Here is a 19,887-nt window from a genome sequence, read left to right as displayed (position 1 = left end):
CTGTACCATGTGTTCTATTGTTTCGCAATTGAGTGGTCATTCTTGAGTTTGGTTTGTTCAGTTGAGCCAGTGGGCTTTGAAAATCTTAGGGATTTGGCACTTGTAACGAAGACAGAGGATTATCAACGGTGAAATGTATATGCACGCGTGTTGATATATGAGATTGTTTGGTGCACTGAAATTGTGTTTGGAGATTCAGTAGTTGTCCGTGAACATGAACGAGCCGAGATTATGCATTGTTGCCCGTACGGCAGTCCCGTCAGCGTGTGTGTGTGAGTGTACTATTCCCACGAGTCCATCGGTCACGCGATTATTCCCAGACTTTTCCATTTCTCCAGGAGTTGGTCCATCGGAATTTCGAATATTCGTTATACTCGTTCAAAGACTCGACGCCTGTTTTATTGCCATTGAAGCCAGTTGGATTTTTCCTGAATGCACTAAGAGTGTATAGAGGAAACGATGAATTTTCAATGTCGATGTGGAACAAGGATATACGTTTACAGTGGTGTTTGGGATGTTGGATGAAGGCGTGACACTAATGTCAATAGTCCTGCATATTCCGGGATCAAGGACGTCAATCTGCATGGGCCGTGTGATTCCATGATGGCCGCTCTCGTTAATGCAATATACACTTTCAGTTTTGAACCTTTTAAAGCACAAAAATGCTTATTTCATTTCGTTGGTTTTATAATTTTTTTAAATCCATATCAAACGTGTATGTACATTTTTATTGGCAGAACGAGGCGAGGTAAACTCGTTCAATCGCCGACCTCAACCCAGCCTGGTAATTGACGGTAGAATTCATATATTTGCGAAGAGATTGCTGATTGATTAATAAATGTTAAATTTCAGAGAGTACAGGATAATCCTTGCTCGGAATATTTGTACGTTAATGTGCAAAATGAATTCCTGCAAATTTCGGAGCTAACGAGTTATACCGACGAGATATGGGGTGGACTATGGTATTTCTATCGAGGAGATACGTATTTATTCTCCCATTTTTATGCCAAGTATTTCGCGAGCGAGTGTGGGTGTACTTTAAGAAAGATTTCCGGGGGTTTTCTCTGCCTGCTTGTACCCGAGCGTGATATTGTGTCTGCGCGACTTTTCCCAGCTCCACTATACCTTAAAGATTCTACGTGATGTCTTAGCTGAAACGTGGCTTCCATCTTTTCTTTATCACCGGCATCTCTGATCCAAAATAATAAATAAAGAACGTGCATTACGTTGCTGACGTAGCGTTAAATTGAAAACTCTCGATGGCACCTTCTTTACCCTCCTTAAGCATTGCCGGAAATCTACGGGAAAATATTCCACACGTACGCAAGTACAACGCAACCTGAAATATACAGCGGAGAAAGTAAATTGCTGCTTTTTCCTGAATTTTCCTCCGAATTTCGACGATAATTGTTTCGGAGCATGGAGAGAGAATTTTAAAAGAGTAATGAAAAGAGACTTAATGGACCACGAGATAAGGGGGATGAAATAAATTTGATTTGGGTAAATTAAACCGTGAAACTCGCAATCACCGTGTGGGGAATACCGGGATAAAAAGGGCCAGGGTGGCTAGAGAAAAAATAATTGAAAGAGATTGGTAATCCGGCGTCACATTCTGATTCCTTTATATTAAAATTCAAGTGTACGGGTTCAATTCCGGCCAAGAGTTTTGCTTGTAGCTTCACTCGTGGAAAATTGAACTTCAAGAAAGGAGGATGGAAGTGGATGATGGAGGCGGGGGTGAACTACGAAGAGAAAAGATGGCCATCGCAAGAATGAAGAGCTATGAGCAAAGGAAGAAACTGGTTCACGAGCTTCTCTCAAGGAGCCAAAGCTCTCGGTATTCTTTCATGCTCCGATAATATTCTCACAAACCGAGTAAGCAAGATGCTCTTTTTTATTCATCGAGACTTATGATTTTTTCTCTCCACTTTTCATTGAGAACCATCGTACAAAGACAATCGAACTAAATATCAGAAAGATTTTCAGCTTGTGTTAACCTATTTCGAGAGAGATTAAATGTAAACATTATATACCCGATGATCTATCAACTATATACACATACATATAGATATGATCAATTCTATAAACTTCGATAGTATACGAATATACTTTTAAACCTATTCTTTAATAAAGAAGATACTCTCTCTCTCTCCATCTGTGAAGATTAAAAATTGCTTAAATTTTGATTGGCAAATCAGTTGGCCTGTCTTCCCCTTTTGGTCTTACTTTATCGGAATGGTCTTCGCACGCGAATATGAATCTTTAAATTAAGCCAATTTTTAATTTTTAACAACTTTTACTTTTTAACGATGGTTAAACTTCAAAACGATATAGTAAATTTGTACTTGCAATTATTCATACTATATTCTAATTTATACATTTGGCCATAATCAATAATTCAGCAGCAGGTACACAATAATATATATAGTATCATGCATTGGAATATTCTTTAAATCATGCGTGCTTATATATATATATATATATACATATATACGTATATCGAAATTGACATGAATGCGCGTTAATATTTTATAGTCAATTCCGGTTTGATATTTGCAGAGCGGAGGGTAAAGCTTATGCGTCTCGTACGGTTTGGTCTGAAACGGGCGGAGAGTTGGAATGGATGGAATACAAGAGTCCCGTGGGCTTTCGACGTATGTTGTTGCTGCTACGTTCTGTTACTGTTGCAACTAGAGAGGCTGCGATGCTAGATCTCATTGCCTCTCATATCTTTCCCACTCCTCTCCACCTCTGGCCTGCTTCACGCTTGGCGTGAAAGCTATTTATTTGTCAGTCTGAATACTCAGAACGCGCCGTTTCCTTCCGGTCCCGACTTGCAGACGGTTCCACGATTTTCCTGAACGGAGGGAGTCAGATTGCATTGCTGACCCAACGGCAGATTTCGTCGCCAGGTGTTGCGTTATTTATCACCATCACGTTTTAATGCTACCGACTGAAACAAATCGTAAGTACCACCTAAGGCTTTTCCAACCATCAGGAATAAGATACGGGATCGTCGCGGGGACCGATTTCTCAATTCAGCAATTTTCCGAGCTGCGGTGATGGATCGTCTCGCGTATATAAAATTTTAAAATGCGTGCAACAATGGGTAATTTCCTACAATGTCTGGTGAAAGAGAGACGAAATAAATAATTTACTGCTGTTTGGAGAGATGAGTGAATAAGATATAGGCTATATAATAAAAAATTTCTGCTAAATAGTGGTGATTTTCATTGCTTCTCGCGTGCATGTAAACCAACAGGGAAAAATAATTGCTTCGATTGTGTGTCTGAGCAAATTTGTAACACGTAAGAATTTTCCACTTACGAAATTGTCACGAAGACAGCTTCTCTATTCAGCAATTTTTCAACTTGATGATTGATCGTCTCAAGTATGTATCTATGCAATTTTAAAATGCATAAATAATATCGGGTTGAAAGAGAAAATGAAATGATTTGTTGGTAATAAGAGATAAGTGAATGAAGCAGGTTATAGCAAAACAGTTTATGGTAATAGTGGTGACTTAATTCTTTTCACGTATAAGCATGCGCGAGCAGGAAAAAATAATTCCTTCGTAAACGCTCGGTTTTCCCAATACGAGGAGAGAATTATTATTCCACGGGATTGAGGGAGTTTGTTTAACCATCGTGGCCAGAAGAGACTACTGAATTATGGATTTTTCATATGCCGTATATATAATTCAGTGTCGCATATGCCTGGGAAAATTACGATGAAAATTCATGAAAATTTTAATGGAAATTAGTCGTAATTTTATGTTTACTTTTGTCTGTTCGCTTCATTCGATCTCTTTTGGGATGGGCACGGGACGAGCAGCGATCCCCGATTTACTTGTCCAATATGAGCCGCTTTGAAGAAAGTGGAAGCACGTTCTTAATTCGAGCTAACCTTTACTCGCTTTAATCCCTCAATGAGGGCGTTTCCAGCGTAGCAACCGTTTATCGAGGAGTGTAATAAGCTTTTTCGCGGAAGCACCTCGCCATACTCTTTATTGCATATAAAATGTCGAAAAATCGTAAAATGGCGTCGCATAACCATGGGAGCCCCTCGCAACAGCTTTATCCACAATATTGATAATTTTATCATAATCGTTCTGTATATATATTGCATAGTCGACTTCATTTTCATAGTTCCTCCGCCTGATTTTTCTAGAAGAAAATTCAATGGGCAGTGGATCATAGTAACATTCGTCAAAAGTCAATATTTTCGATCGTTCTATTCTATCTTTTCTATTTTCTTATTCCCATAAAATATTGACGGAGCGAAATATCGGAAAATATGACGGAATAATTTATTTTTCGTCCGACAATTTATATTCATATATTCCCCGTTTCGCTGTCTATCCTTTGCGGCTATACGCATTCAGAGATGTACCGCGTTCAGATTAGAATTATTAGAGGGAGAACTAAAGTAAATAATAATAATAATAAAGACGTTGAATTTTGTTAAGCGAAACAGGTCGAGTAGACTGACAAGTGACACGTGTCGGATCTAATAGAAAGCGAGAAATTACTAACGAGAATAAACAATATAATGCATATGGATTATACCAACGAGTATATTGTACTGGGAATTGTTTTACTGTGTTTATAACTGAATGATTTATCCCACGAGGATAAAATCCCGATGAAAATTCAACATTTTTGCTTTATTTCAAGCATTGTAATAGTTTTTGTGCTTCAGATATCGATAATAATCAATTTTCAATTGATCCCTGGCCGTTTATTTCAAGTGCAACCAGATTCTCTTTGACACCGAAGTAATTTTATATATAGTTGATATAAATACAATTTTGATAATTGTACGAAGCTTACGTCATTGCACGATAAGCGAACAAAGCAGAGAAACACTATACAGAAGATCGTTGAGAGAAATTAAAGGAACGAAGAAAATAATGTCGTTGTTACGTCGCTCGTCTCTCATATAGATTGTTTCCCATCAATAAATCTGTCAGAAATAAAACATTATTGCTTTATTTCAAGCGCGCTCTAAGGGTTTTTACTTCTGATATCTATAATAATTTTTCAATTAATCCAAGATCGCGTTCTTTTCGAGTGCATCCGTATTTTCTCTCGAACACCGAGGACATCTTAAGTCTTCTGTCCGCACGGTTCGAGAAATCGGTCCGAGTTTTAGTCCCGAGAACTATTTAACGAATCAATTTAAGGCTTTAATGGGTAAGCTATACGATTGAATTGCGGCTGTACGTTTCTCGGAATGAAAACTCGGAAGGATTTTTCGGATTTTACACAGTTAACATAAAAACCATTTTTTATGATTATTCGATGTTTGCGCCTTTACACGATAAACGCGAAGGAATAATAGAAAATAATCGCGAAAGAAATTAGAGGAACGAAGAAAATAATGTCGTTGATTCATCGATCGTCTCTCGTGAGTTATTTTCATCAATAAATCTGTCAGACGTATAATCCTTCGGATGGCAATAAAGGCAATAAAGCAAATATAGTTGCGCTCCTTCTGCACGTGCGTCGACGTGTTTCCGTGGAGCACAAATCGAACTCTCCCCTATAACTCTATGTGAGTATGTGACCAGACGAATCCTCTTCCTCATCCTCCTGCTGCTTTTATTCCTGCACCACCTCTTTAGCCGAAGCGTCAGCCTGTGACTGTAACACATTCGAGGCTTGTTTATGTTGTAACGACTCCCGTGCACCACTCGACACGGCCAAGCGGATCTCGAGGATGCTGATATTTGCGGGAGCTCTCTAATATATATATATATATATATATAATCTTCGACACAATTATAATATTTACAGACTAAACTAATCAAAGAGACTGTTTTACCTGTCGATAGAAATGGCCATGAGGGTGAAGACACTGGCACAGATGGCGAGGATCGCGATGAACTGGCAAATCTTGCAGTAGAGGGTACCAAAGGGCCAGTGGCTGTTCAGCATGTACGTGTAATTGAATATAACGTTCAAGGTCGAGACAAGGGCATCGGCGATGCTGAGGTTCACCAAGAAGTAGTTGGTGACAGTTCGCATTCGCTTGTGGGCCAAAACTATCCAAACTACTATGAGATTTCCACCGGTCGCCACGATGATCATAACCGCGAAGAGGACCGTCCAGATCATCTGCCTCCACCAAGGTAGAATGAACTGGTTCCTCAGTTCGAAACCAGTGGAATTCGTGTCGTTGGCGTAACTGATATTGTCCAGCAGTGCTACCGACCAATTCCACGACTCGGTCGCGTTCAACTCTTCCTCGGTAAACTGCATCTTACACCCGCTTCCGCCCGAAACGCGACGCTTCTTTCTCCTGCACACTATCGATCTACACGCGGTTCTCCACTCGGAGCGCTCCAGCGACGATCGCGTTCGATCTCCCGCGAAAAACTGCCAATTCTTGTACACAGACTCTCTCGAGCGTCCTTCTATTTCAAGCTCAATGGCGTTTTCGCACCATCCGGGAAGTACTTTCTCCAAAAGGCGATCACTTTATTTTAGCTTGCGGACTGAACGCTCCGCAGGTGCAGCTTCTTTCTCCACGCTTCTCACTTCTTCGATGTTTCTTGGTTTCTTCTTTCGTCACCTACACTCGGTCCCCTAACGAGCTTCCTGCTACCCGTCGGATTCTCACGCAATTACCGACGATTCTTCTCAAACTAGCCCCAGCCTTTCGCCAAATTGCCTGCTCGATCGTTCAATCCACTCGGGATCGTACCATATCGAACTTTAAAGTTTCGAGCATCTCTCGCAGCTTGCGAAAAACCCCTCGCTCCAGAGCCTCTTGTCTTTCTCAGTCAAGAGATTATCGTCGATCAACCACTGCTGCTGCGCATTTTTCTTCAAAGATGCTATCTCCAACCTATAGCTCTTTCACAGTCTCACTCTGATAATTAGGCCAATCACATATTACATTACCGATTTCATCAGATCACTATGTACATGTACACACTTGTGTGACAAAGAACAGAATCTCTTATCCAAGATTAACCACTCGATAGACATTTTTCAGTGGAACGATAAATTTTTCGTACCCTCTCATAACGATTCGTATATTTCTTTCTCGATATATAATTAACACTGATTTTACACGAGTTACAACTTTAAATCGAATTTCGTATATAGTTTCTATAATTCGTAGACCGATTAACGAAGCACACTATAATGATTCTTCCGTATAAGACGGAGGATCTGGGAGATCTCTTTCAGGGATTTTCCAGTTTCTTCGTAATACCTTGCGTTGTCGACGATTACACACAAGTCGAAGCTGCTCGCAGACTCTACGTACGAAAGCAGTTATATACCTGTGATCAAAGGACAAACGAGTGCAGCAGCTGCGGTAGAATTGATCCGGTTGAACATTCGATTTCGAAAAGCTCGAATTCCTATGATTCTACGGTGAAATAGATCCGCGCGAGTGTGCGTGCGTGGTTGAAAGGTCGATTTTCGCAGTTTAGCAGGAATAGCAGCAACTTATCCAGTTGCTTCTAATAAACTTTGCAAAGTGCGTGCTTCGTTTGAATCGAAGCGACTACTGTTCCGCGCTGAGTCGAGATACGAGCGAGACTTCCACTTCCTGCACGACTGCTCGCCTTTAACGTTCTTCATTCGCTGCGTTTCTATCGCATTCAGCCCTCATAAATCCAATTTCCTCTCGGGTCTCTTATGAAAAATTACCCTTAGACCCTTTCACCGTTTAAACCATCAGCCTCAATCGGCTCTATAGTTTCACTAGGAATTCCCGGCATTTCGCCAAATTTACCGAGTATCCCTGATATTCCGAATTATCCAGAATCGTTCAGGGATGCAAGAGCATTCGCCGATTGGATTCGCGAGAGCTGCAACGGCGAATAGGACCAATTAGCTCGTAGTCACGTTGTATCCTGCTCTCTCAGGAATTTAATCATCTATTTTCGGACTCGACGCCCTTGATGATATTCCTTGGGGGATTCCTCAATCTCGAGGAGTTGGATTAAACGATCGCTAAATCATTTTTCACCTCCAGGCCCCTGTCTCCTCGCTTCGCACCCTTCCCCGGAGTTTCTTCGCTATATATATGTATACGCTTCCGCAGAATTTTCTCTGATATTCTTTCGTGACTTATCGATCCTTCGCTCTGGAAGGGGTTCCTTAATGACGCGGACCCGTCGTAGTTCGAGCTTCGAGCGCTGTTTAAAACGCATCCGCTTTATTAACGACAAGCTTCGGCCTGGTTAATAACGTTCTGTCGTTGCTTCGGGTCCGGGGATCTGCTAACGAATGGTGGTTCGCTTGGTTCTCTTGTTAAACTCATGGCGAAATCGATATTGTACACTCGGTTATTAGGACCAATCGCGGGTACCCTGTGCCTCGAATAAAACTCGTCCACGACTCCTGTCCTCGTGTTCAACCAGGAGAACTACATCTCACCGCAGGAACGTCATTATCAGAAGATTGTTTGCAATTTCCACGTGAGGATAGAGTCCGAAAAGAGAAATGTTATAATTATTCCATCCACGCTAACCGATATAGGAGTTCTTTGATGTTATGGCCGTATCATATACGAGTATCCGAAATAGAATTAAACGAACTCTGCTATTGACACGATTCCTGCAAGCTTCCTCGATTATTAATCCGCCGTCTATGATAAAACTTCCCCATTCGGTTTTCGTCCCATCCGCTTAAACCGGATCTACTCTTTTATTTTTGTTTCCTAAATTTTCTACCACGTTTTCGTTCCGTTTAATCTAGCAGAGTGTATTCTCCGGAATAGGATTGTTCATCGAGTTACATGAGCGATTTGTTGGTGAAAAATCATTTTTTCGTCATCTCAGGAGAATCGATTCGAGTGATTTTAATGGCGCTATTTCATCGAAGCGTGATTAATGAAAGTTCTCTGGGGAGGATGTGCGAGTATTTTTTCCGCTCTCCGGGGTTTCCACGCTGTCATCGGCATGCCAGGCCGAAGATATCCGGTGCTATCGAAAGTGTCCAACGAAATAATGGATTCGCTCTTAATATCAATTTTCATCAAACCTTTATTGTGTCGCGTTTAATTGTAGTCCACGTCGGCTTTCCAGTCAAGGTCACTGCACTGGCGGAATAAAGGATCTCTTTTTCATCATAGCTTCAAACGTTCGATCACTCGAAGATACCCGGGACGCCCTATAAGATAAGGCGAGAAAGAAGCTTTCTCAATTCCAGCAGCTTCTGACCTTGTTTATTTTTTTTTTTTGCGTCACAGCCGTTTTTTACGCCCTTTTTTCCCTTTACGAGCTCCTTTGATGACTTTTCCTACAAGATTATGATCTTTTCCTCTCTTTTTCTCATTCACTCCCTTTCCGCTTCTTCTTGGTAAGTTTCTGCAGCACTACTTTTGATTTTGAGGTTATTTTACCTTATCATCTCGCGTTAAGACGCGTTCGTTAAGGATAAAGGCAAATTTCCTTTACAGGCCAATAAAAACAAGATACCCTCGCCTATTTGCCAACGTCGCTCCTGTTCAGCATTTCATTTCCTTTTCTTATTCAGCATTTGCCTGGTCTTCCATTTATTCGATCTCTGCAACGCCAAGATCTCTCAGCGTTTATTTTATCGAGGACTTTTGAACAGGATTTTCAAAATTGATTCGTTAACCTGTATCGACTCGGCCAGAAGAAGATGATCGTTTCCTTGCATCCTTCTTCATTTCTTCCTCCGTGGCGCGAGGACATAATTCCCCCTCAGGTTCTACAGTTCCTTTCACACATTTTCCCTGCTTTCTCTCCAATGGGAGCTTGCTTTTTGTCGCTCTCTCCGTAAACTCGGGATTAATGTCCGCTGAAGAAAGTTAGTTTCAATTAAAACTGCTTCTCCCGTTATTCTTCCTACATCACCGAGTTATTTGTACCCATGCGTTTCTATTTACGGACTTCGAAGGGATTTTCATAGAGCCGCGTTAGTTTCGATTTTTCCTTCAGCATCGCGAATCTTTTTAGTAATTTCCAGCACGAGAGATAAGAATCGCGAGGCGTGCAATTCCCACGTTGGATAAAAAGAGAGAGAAATAGTGTCGTAAAAGCTCGCTTGTATTACTGCGTTTTTCTATTGCACGCTCACATTTCGTATTCCAGGGAGATGCCGCAGTCGGAAGTTTCCCTTAATCCACCATTTGCTTCTTCATCTTGATGTCGATCGCTGTGTTTTTTAGGATGCGTCCAATGGGCTTCTACAAAGCCGGTGAAATGTTTGCTCGAGCCGCAAATAACCAAATGTTGTCTTTACCCTTCTGCCGTTCGCACGGTCCTATATAGGAACACCGGTTCACCAAAGGATTTTCTTGGATCTCGCCCAGAGCGATTCGACCATACCCCCCCTCCAAATCTACCAAAGACTCACTCCGATCTTCGCACACTAGCCAAATTTCCTTTTTTAATTAAATATTTCCACCCTCTCTCTTCGATTTCACTTTCCTACAGCTTTTTGCATCTCTTTATATATACATATATATATATATCTCTCTCTCGGACTCGTCCCTTCTTCGTCTCTTCCTTTAATTTTATTTCCACTCCACTCCCCTCATCCTTTCTTCATACTTTAATCGCGCCAGCTGGGTTCACGTGGAGGGTTAAAAAAACTCACTCCACAGTTTTAACTCGATTCGATTTAATAGCACTATCCGACCTGACCTAACCTAAGTGGTCCTTTCCCGAGCCGTCGATATATCCGGATACGTGGTATGTAATATTTCTCGTCAAAGAGGGAGAGGGAGAGAGAGAGAGAGAGAGAGAGAGAGAGTCTTGAATTACAATCGAAAGCAGAAGCGAAGCAAGGGCATGCTAGTTTTTCTTTGAATCCGTCGATGGCTCCGATTTAATTTAACCAGCAGGAGAAAAACTTACGGCCCCTGCCAGTTTTGAATTTCCATGAAAAGAAATCTTAATACGTTTAGGGTATTTTTTTTTCTTCTCGAGTCAATTGAAGAAAATTGGAGACCCTCGTTGAGACAGATTACCGAAATTGGATCGGTATAGTAATGGAAATTCGGCGAGGCCTCGGTTTCCTAGGGATATATACGGTAATTCTGATTAATGATCGAAGGAGCTATTAGGAATTAGACGTTTGTACGTTGATTCATTCTTTTTCCACTTTCCGAACGTCCACGTTGGACTCTCATTCGAATTGGCGTTTCATTCGATCTGTACTCCTCTCCTCCAACGGGACCTGCTCAGGGCATTTCGTCACGTCTGCAATTTCTTCGAGATCCTTGGAAGTCCTCCGCTCTGGAACATAAATTATAGCCCAAGGTCATTTTTTTCAACAAAAGAACCAATTTTCAACAGTTCATATAATATATTACCGGCATTTTCACGCTTTTCAACTGTAACAAAGGTTTTTCTTAAAATAAAAAGTGCTGGAACAGATTTCTGATATTGATTATAAAGTGTGGCAAAAAAGCTCTTATTCCTTCAGCACTCGATAAATATTTTCTGGAATTTCCTACGTTTAATATCAAGGCTGAACTTTCTCGGTAAGAATTTCGGTTTTCACGGATTGAGCTCCAAATGAATGCTAAGTAAAAGCCCACGTGGTAAATGTAATTCGACTTGCTACAGCACGAGTTACGTAAATACATTAGAGAGAATTTATTTTATTATTTACATCAGCAAAATATGGCAATGTGCTGCAGTTGCTTTTAGAGTTATATTTTATGAAACTATAATCTCTCATTGCAGAAATTTACTGCGAGATTTTTTATGATCCGAAATCTTTATAAATAATGTGTAGTAGAGATGGATGTGTTAGGTTTTTAATTCAATTTTTTTGTAGGTAGGAAAAAATTAACCGTGCTATTTAAGCGAGGCACCATGCTGATTACGAATCCTGTCTCGCGAAAAATTCAATTATAAAACGGATCGAGGGATCCGATCATTCCAATTAAGATACCCCGGGGAATCGAAGAACTAAAACCTTCTGTATGTATTTTGAGAATATTTCCTATTAATAATGAAAACGACACCTAGCCTATCCTTTCCTGTATCATGCTTTACTTTTCTCCAATCCGTTAATTAATTCTTGAAATCTTCTCGTTCGATTTTATTTCTGTCTTAATTTCTTATATTAATATAGAAAAACAACATATATCAGCTGCATATTGATCATCGAAATAGATTTTTCAGAAATACCTTGATTATGAGGGATCAATACAGTTTCTAAAAATAAACCAGTCAATTTGTTCGTGCAATCTTAGAAATTTTTTTGATTTTCTGATACAGCACGTATATAGTCAGGTAGCCTCTCTGAGTTTGGTTGAAGATTGTAAACAGTGAAACGTTAGTTCCTGTCGAAGCGTCAATTGAATGTTTATCTACTTTGTTTGGGTACAACGTAGTTATTGATTTGCCTGGCCGTACCAAATCAATTGCTCAAGTACTCGACAAATATTTCGTAAATAGCGTAATAATGTATATTCTCTCTGAAATATAAAAGTTCGATAAAATAAATTTCACACTTTATTCTTTGCATCGAATTTCTTTGCTGGATCGCAGCGCGCTCTCTCGTGCACGGTGACAAATGCTAACAATGCGGATATAATATATACATGGTGAGCATAAAGTTTCTTACCACCTCTTTATTCGAAAACTATTCAAAATTTTGAAAAGTTGCAAATCATGTATTTGATTATTTGAAGGGGCTGCTCTGTTTTAGGGGATCGGTGGTGGTCCTTCTAAAAAGGGTATAAAGGGGTTGATTACACTTCACCCCAATTTTTACTGCAAGTATTGCTCATCTCGAGATCTTTCCAGAGAGAACACTATATAAATTTATCATTTTATCCAGTCATTCGCTACATATTTCAACTTGATATTATAACTTGATAAGCGACTATATGCGCGTGTATGCTCCGCAGTCGCTCATACTACTTCCATCAAATTCACACTTTATATATATGCAATTTCACATCGAGATATCTAGTAAACGACTAGATGAAATGATAAATTCGTATATATTAGAGTTTTTTGGAAAAGTCTCGAGACAAGTTGTTAGAATATATGTAATAAAAATGGGAGTTTTTCGATTTAATATCGTTAAGGAGTCGTCCCTCTCCTTTTTGACCTCTCATAAAGGTAGTCCACAAGTAAAGATCCCCTTAATCCCAATGGATAACCAAACGCATGTTTTAGGATTTTTCTTAATTACAAACATTTTTCAAAACGCATAAGAGTGGTAAAAAAACTTTACATTATCACTCCGTATAATATTATTAAAGTATATATAAATACAAGTGATAACCCTCATTTAACATAAACAAATTAACGTAACTCCACAACAAGCTTTTTAATTCATTCCTGCAAGATAATACAATTTATTGGAGCTAAAGTGGAAAAGCGGATATTTATACGCGAAAATGTTATCTTCGTCAAAATAATAGGGGCTTGGTAGCAACAAATACCGATCCCACAGATGAAGAAACCAAGCAGCACGTGAGGGTTCTCGCATTTAGATGGATAACTTGGAAAACTCGTAATTAACGAAGGAATTATGCTAGCGTCGAGTCACGTTTTTGCAGTGTTGCATATATTTGAATAACAGTTGCCATACGCAAACTTTGTCGTCCAGCCAAGCCATTCCGGTTGACGGCCCCACTCATTGGCCAAACAGATCGAGAGCTCGAGCTGCACGTAACGTAAGTGGGCTTTCCTGAAGCGACGCGACGCGACGCGATGCGATATAGTCTCACATAGCACACAAGTTAGCAGCGTACGTTGGCAAAATATATTCTACACGCGCTACTAATCGACTTTATAAACGAGCATAGTATAGCATATAAGCACGTTTTTGATGGAGATAATTGATTTTAACTTTGCCGAAGGAAAATGGTTAAAACGAAAGGGGCACGAAATTTCTTTGACCCCGTTGGCGTACGTTGGCATGCAGCGTTGCAGCAGCACGCCAGGCTGAACACGAAGATATAAACGTGTGCGTGCTCTTGAAAGGGGGCGGGACAGGCTCTTACACCTCGTATGATATTATCGTTATTTATAACTGCAGCTTATTTCATTATTCCTTCTTCAGGCGTATAAACGGTAATAAATATACCCCGGTTTGACGTTTACCATACCCATCTATCCTCCCTTTGCCTTAATTAAAGTTTTTCTTCGTGTAAAACATCAATTATTTGATACAGAATTTTATAAGCTTAATCGCACAGTTTATCGCTAGCTATAAAATAAATTTATTCCATTTGTTTAATAGGAGGCGCACATTTGCCTATCGTGATCATATTTTCAGAAGCAATGGATTGTATATTCCTTGACAGGTGGAGCTGCTGCGGGGACTATGAATTTTTGAGAGCCATAGGTGAATGCTTCGCTGGATATCCGGTAGATGGAACGTGATTGGGCCGTGAAATTGACACGTCGAAGCGCACGCACATACACATCGATAGAGCCTGCACGAAACTCGCTCCCTGTTCTCCCTTTCCTTATTCCCTTTCACTTATCCTCCTCGACATATTTACTTTTACGCCGTTCCCTCGTGGACCCTACACTCTCTCTCCAATGACTTTATTTACGAGACCGCTGCGCCCTCTAGGCGCCTTTACACGCTTGCTTTAATATTTTCGGTTTAAAGAGGATCGCATTTCGGTAGATCCTATCATCAATCGAGGACTATATATACCTTCTTTCTATCTAAATCTATATATTTCACTAGCGAGTATATATATAGTTTATACTTTTAAACTTTTCTATATAGTTATTCAAATGGAAAATTTCGTCAGATTTGAAACTGCAGACGTTAAATGTTTCATGCTGGGAAATAGAACGAAGCGTACAATAGTGAAATGCAAACTATACTTGGAAATGTGCAGGTGGTGCATATGAAATTTTAACTTTCGTTCTCCTGCGGCGCTAACTGGAATGTGCTTGTTATTTAGAATATTGTTTACGTATACACGAAGTTAGGTTGAAATTAGTCGTGAGAAAGAACCGCGCTAATGCGTTCTAAACCAATCGATATATGAATCCAAGTTGGAGCATGCAACGTAGCCTTTTAGAGAGAGAGTGTTTTTCTTTTAGCCCTCGTTTTTTACTTAGCAGGAACTCACTTCGCAGACCCTGTCACTTTTTCGCCTCGATGATCCTTCCCGTCACTTAACACGGTGCTAAAGTTATCTCGGCATGATTCCATTAGAGTCTCGAGCCTCTTCTCTAGACTCGCAAAAGTCATACCACATCATCCGTAATTTTTATCGACAAATTCTTCTTTCTGCAGTAAAAATTTTTTCTTGAAAATTTAGAAGACGCTCGTAAATTTTGGATAATGTAGAAAAAGATTTTTGTGCCAGGACGTTGATGCGATCGACTCGGGAGTTTCTGGTGAAGAATGGTGAGTCGTAAAATCCAAGAAGAAGCAAAGAGAGGAAAAGTATGATCCAGTAATTGGCTTCTTTACGAGTTGAGGACAGTAATGCTTCTTCCACAGGTAGTCAAGCTCCACTGCTGTCTCTCGCAGTGACATCCCTGTTGTCGATCCCCTCTCCTACGCCTCCCCCCTTCCCTCCCCACACAGGATTCACCCCATTGTTTTTGCCCAGTTGGATGAAATTTATTCTGTCCATTCATACTAGTTCGCAAGATTCATCGTTACCCGAAAACACACTTTCTTTGTTCTCTTACGTAAAACGAGCTCGCAGCCTCCGAGCTGAGCTCTCGTTTCTAATTTGCACGGTAAGAGCAAACGAGTCGGGGTAAAATTTTTCCAAAAGAATATTTTCATCCAGCGTTTAATTGAATTTTCCCGGAAGGTTATTTCTCTCGAGCTATTATTGAATCTCTCGTTATTGGAAAGGAGCAGTGTAAATAATTCAGTCTCCAATTGATACGGCGTTTCGAATATGCGCCAGTAAGCAAAAATACTGTGTGTTGCACAAAGATCATCGGTGATAATCTGTGAGGTAAAGTAGAGGAGTAGTGAAGTGCGAAGAGCTACTGATTGCAAGAACGGTATCTCTGGCCAGCAGGGAGAATGCAATTCGGGACAAAGCAATCGGCGGACCGGAAATACGGTAACTTTGTAGCAGTCTGGTCTGCTGTGGGATATTCTTGCTGCGATCCTCCAGCCCAGTTCAGGGAGGATTCTCAGAGAGAGAGAGAGAGAGAGAGAGAGAGAGGAGAACCGAGAGAACAGTATGTGTTGGAGTAACTTTGGTCTATCCGAGACTATCGAAACGCTTGGCGAGTCCACCTCGTCTCGCAGGATACTCGCACGAACGATACTATGGTCGGGATGTGTCCACCCTAACCTCGCTCTCTGCCATCCACTCTTTCCTTACCTATCCGAACATTATCTTCTTTATCGCATCCTGCCCAGTCCTACCAATACTCTCGGTTCTTGCCTCCCCCCCCCTCCCCGCCTTCATTCCCCTCCCGCGCAATCATCCCACCAATCCACTCCTCCGACACTCTGGACTTCCCCAACCTCCCACTATCCTGAAAATTTCCAACCATATATATGCATACCAGTATAGACGCAAATGGAGAAACTCGGAAACCGACTTTTAGACGAAAGAGCTTTGTGAATCTGGATAATCTTATTATTCCGCTCAACAGTGTTTTCTCACGAGCCACGAATAAAGTTATATATGTTTCCATTTCCTTAAATAATCACTGATTCGGAAACACGGCCTTCCTGGCTAACATACGTATGCTACATGTAATATAAATCTAACGTATTTATCGTTCGCCGAAGGTAATCCTCTGTAAACGGAACAATTAACGCGTCAGGGACAGGATGTCCGAGATTCGTCCTACAACCACGAGAGCGAGATATCGGAGTTTCGACGGTCATTCGATTCTGAATTCTCCGCAGTTACCAATGGGCTGGCCAGGATTTTCGGGTATTTCATTGGTCCACTAATTTGCATCGTTCGAATTCCACGTAGATCCTTTACGAGCGATATTTTCAATTTCACGAGAGAAGCTACTCTTCTCTCCAAAGGAATCTTTAATTTTATACGTGGGTGGTGTACGTTTGCTATATATATATATATATATATATATATATATATATATATATGTAGTATAAATATAAGTCAGGGAGAAACAGTGAAAAATCATTGCGAACGAATCTGAACTAGTCTCTTAAGACCAATAGTTTGTTGAATGAAGTGACTCTGGAGAGGGTTGGCTAATGCCTCCTAATCAGGGGTGTGGCAAATGAGCCGACAGTGGGACAGTTGGTCACGCGATAAAGGGGATCAACTCCTGACAAACTCGATTACTGGTCGAGTTAATTTATTGTCGCTTACCGATAAATGCCCGTGCGTTATGACACGAAAGAGAAATATCGCCAATGGCCGAGATAAAGCTGCAATCGTTATCGCTCGAATGAACATTTAATCAGGAAAGCTCATAATTTATTCGTAAGATATATCTATATAACGGTGTAATCCGTGCTTTTGCTCGTTCTTCCGAATCTCGAATTATTTTTTTCTTCTACTTTATCACTTGGTTCTATATATATATATATATAGCATGGTGGTGAAAAAATTGCTGAAAAAATTTATGCGAAGGGCGCGACTCCATTTGGCAATGAACGAAAAACCTAAATAAATGGATCCTTTTAATGTTTTGATGTGGACGTGAGTTCCGAGAGATCCACGACAGCGGTGGCGGTGTTTTGTCTAGTGGAAAGATATCCGGCAAACTATACCGATGGAGACTAACGTGACCCCAGAATGCTATAAAGCATGAGATTACAGCCAACGTTTCTTCTCCCACGTTATCATCGACCATCCCGTGTGTTTTGCTGTTTTCGACTCGGATACAGAGATTCATTCGCGAAGGCGTTGAGAAATTACCGAAGGTTATCGCGTTCCATCTCGTTTCATCATCCGCTAAATAATAATAATCCACATAAACGTAAATAAAGATAAGCTCGAAAGCTGTGCTTTGAAAGATAAGAAATAATTTCTATTTTATATAGTATAGGAATATTTGAGAATTTCAAGAATTCAAATAACTGCCGTGTTCTGTCATTTCGCATAGGACAGCAGCTTCGGGTGGAGCTCAGCCAAATGGCTGACTGCGAAACAGGACTTTCTACTTGAAGCATACCAGACTCTTTCTTCGGCCATAATTTTTACCTTTACGACGTGTAAATATTGCTGAAATTCACAGTCTTGAAGAATTCCTGCTGAAAATGAGATAAATTACAGTCTCATCCGGCTCGAAAGAGCCAATGGATAAAAGAGCAGCTCCTCTGGAGACAAAAATTAATGGAATTAAAAGACAAAAGATAAGCCAAATAAATTTGATTATCAAGGTCGAAAGGGTGTGATAAGGGTTAACAGCCAAATTTTCTTCGGCAAGTATGAGAGGGGGAGAGAAAGTTAACCTAAAAGTAATAAGATTAAAGCAGGGTTAAATTATCTTTAATCAGATTATCTCCTATGAGGTTACGATGGAATTGGAGGAAATCCCTTTTTCCTTTCCATTTTGTAGAAATTTAAGGAGACTCGAGACAGATTACTCAATCCATTCATGGAGCTGCTAGTAGCAGTGGAAGTTTGCGAAATCTAGGCTTTCCTACACCATTTTTAAGGCGTATGACCTGGGCTGCTGGAGACCGAAAATCATTAATAATGCAGGTCATCGCTACACATCTTTTCCTCTGGTCCGTATAGCTAGAGGCTGGTAACAAAGGGGATTCGTAGGTGGCTGCAGAGCGAAGAAGGTGCAAAGAGCTCGAAGGAGTTAAAGGGGGAGGTGCTCTAAGGTTCCAATGGAAGATAAAGGGATGCCTCGAGAAGTTTTCCATCGATGGAATTCATGATAAACGATGAAGTAGAGTATAAGCTTTAATGATATGAAGAGAAAGAGCGTTAATAATTCTAAAAATGAGAACGAAGATACCTGGTACTCTGTGTGTGTGTGGGGGGGGGGGGGGGGGGAGGGTGGGAGGGAGAGCACGACGAGGGAAGACTGAATGAAAAGGGTTGAGAAGATGTAAAAGGAAGCGGAAAGAAAGTTTGCGTTGTGTACGTATGATGAAGGCGGCTAGAAGGAAGAGTCTACTGCTATATTTGCAAGGTAGAAACAAAAGACAGAAGGAAATTCAGCGACTGTAACCTCGGCAAGCTGCGTTTTGCAACGGTGATCTTCCTTGTACAAACAGCCACACTGCTCTTGTGCATCTGGAACTAGTTTTTTTAACCATCGTCGCTTCGTCTAAAAACACCAAGATCACCCTGCAGCCCTGCAGTCTTGCCAAAAATTGGAGAACGTGGATTTGAATTTTAATAATTTTGATATAGGTGATGGAGCATTTTACATGAAACATATACTATGCGAATTCTTGGGTGTACAACCGTGCGATTTCCAAATGCAAGCCGCTGCAATTTTACAAAGAGGATTTACCTTTGGAGTAAAAATTGCATTCGTTTCACGTACAGTCTAAAAAAAAACACACGACCCTGGATCTACGAAGGGCAACATGTAACGGACCGAAAATCCTCTGTATTTTTTCGTTCCATCGTCTCACCTGTAATAAAAAATATTGATTTCTCTCGATGGACAATGTTGAAGGAAAACGAACAGTTTTGTCAGTTATAAAATGGGTTCTCCCGCTAAATGAAGCGGGTAGTCAAACTTTCTTTTTTTTTCTATTCAATGCCGAGAGCAAAAGAAATATCTACCAAGATTTGTCTGTAGTATAGCTATTATTTTTTACAACCTATACGTGCCAGCAATCTTTTAACACCACCTTGACAAAGTTCCTCAGCGAGTTACGTCTTCGAATGCAACTCATTTTTCACGGAATCGATTGCTCGATATATAGAGCAGGGTTAATGGAGTTGTGAAATTATTACTGTCAAAAATTACTTTGGCGAGTAATGTTTACATATGGCTAAGCTAATCCCATACTTCGGTTAACT

General features: G+C 40.5%; 1 protein-coding gene across 1 annotated transcript in view; it reads right to left on the bottom strand.

Moving 5' to 3' along the window:
• TkR99D (Tachykinin-like receptor at 99D) overlaps positions 1 to 10,321 on the bottom strand; it is a 30,642-nt gene extending 20,321 nt beyond the window's left edge. Inside the window, exon 1 of the mRNA XM_066726245.1 lies at positions 5,827 to 10,321. Within this exon, the coding sequence (XP_066582342.1) occupies positions 5,827 to 6,263 (437 nt within the window). The 5' untranslated portion in view covers positions 6,264 to 10,321. The remainder of the gene's footprint in view (positions 1 to 5,826) is intronic.
• Positions 10,322 to 19,887: the final 9,566 nt, after the last annotated feature.

The sequence above is a fragment of the Prorops nasuta genome, unplaced genomic scaffold (genome assembly GCF_024137725.1).
Source record: "Prorops nasuta isolate Cenicafe-Biocafe unplaced genomic scaffold, Cenicafe_Pnas_1.2 PNAS00004, whole genome shotgun sequence".
Taxonomy (NCBI): domain Eukaryota; kingdom Metazoa; phylum Arthropoda; class Insecta; order Hymenoptera; family Bethylidae; genus Prorops; species Prorops nasuta.
The sequence above is the reverse complement of the archived record's forward strand: the minus strand, read 5'-3'. Positions and strand labels throughout refer to the sequence as shown.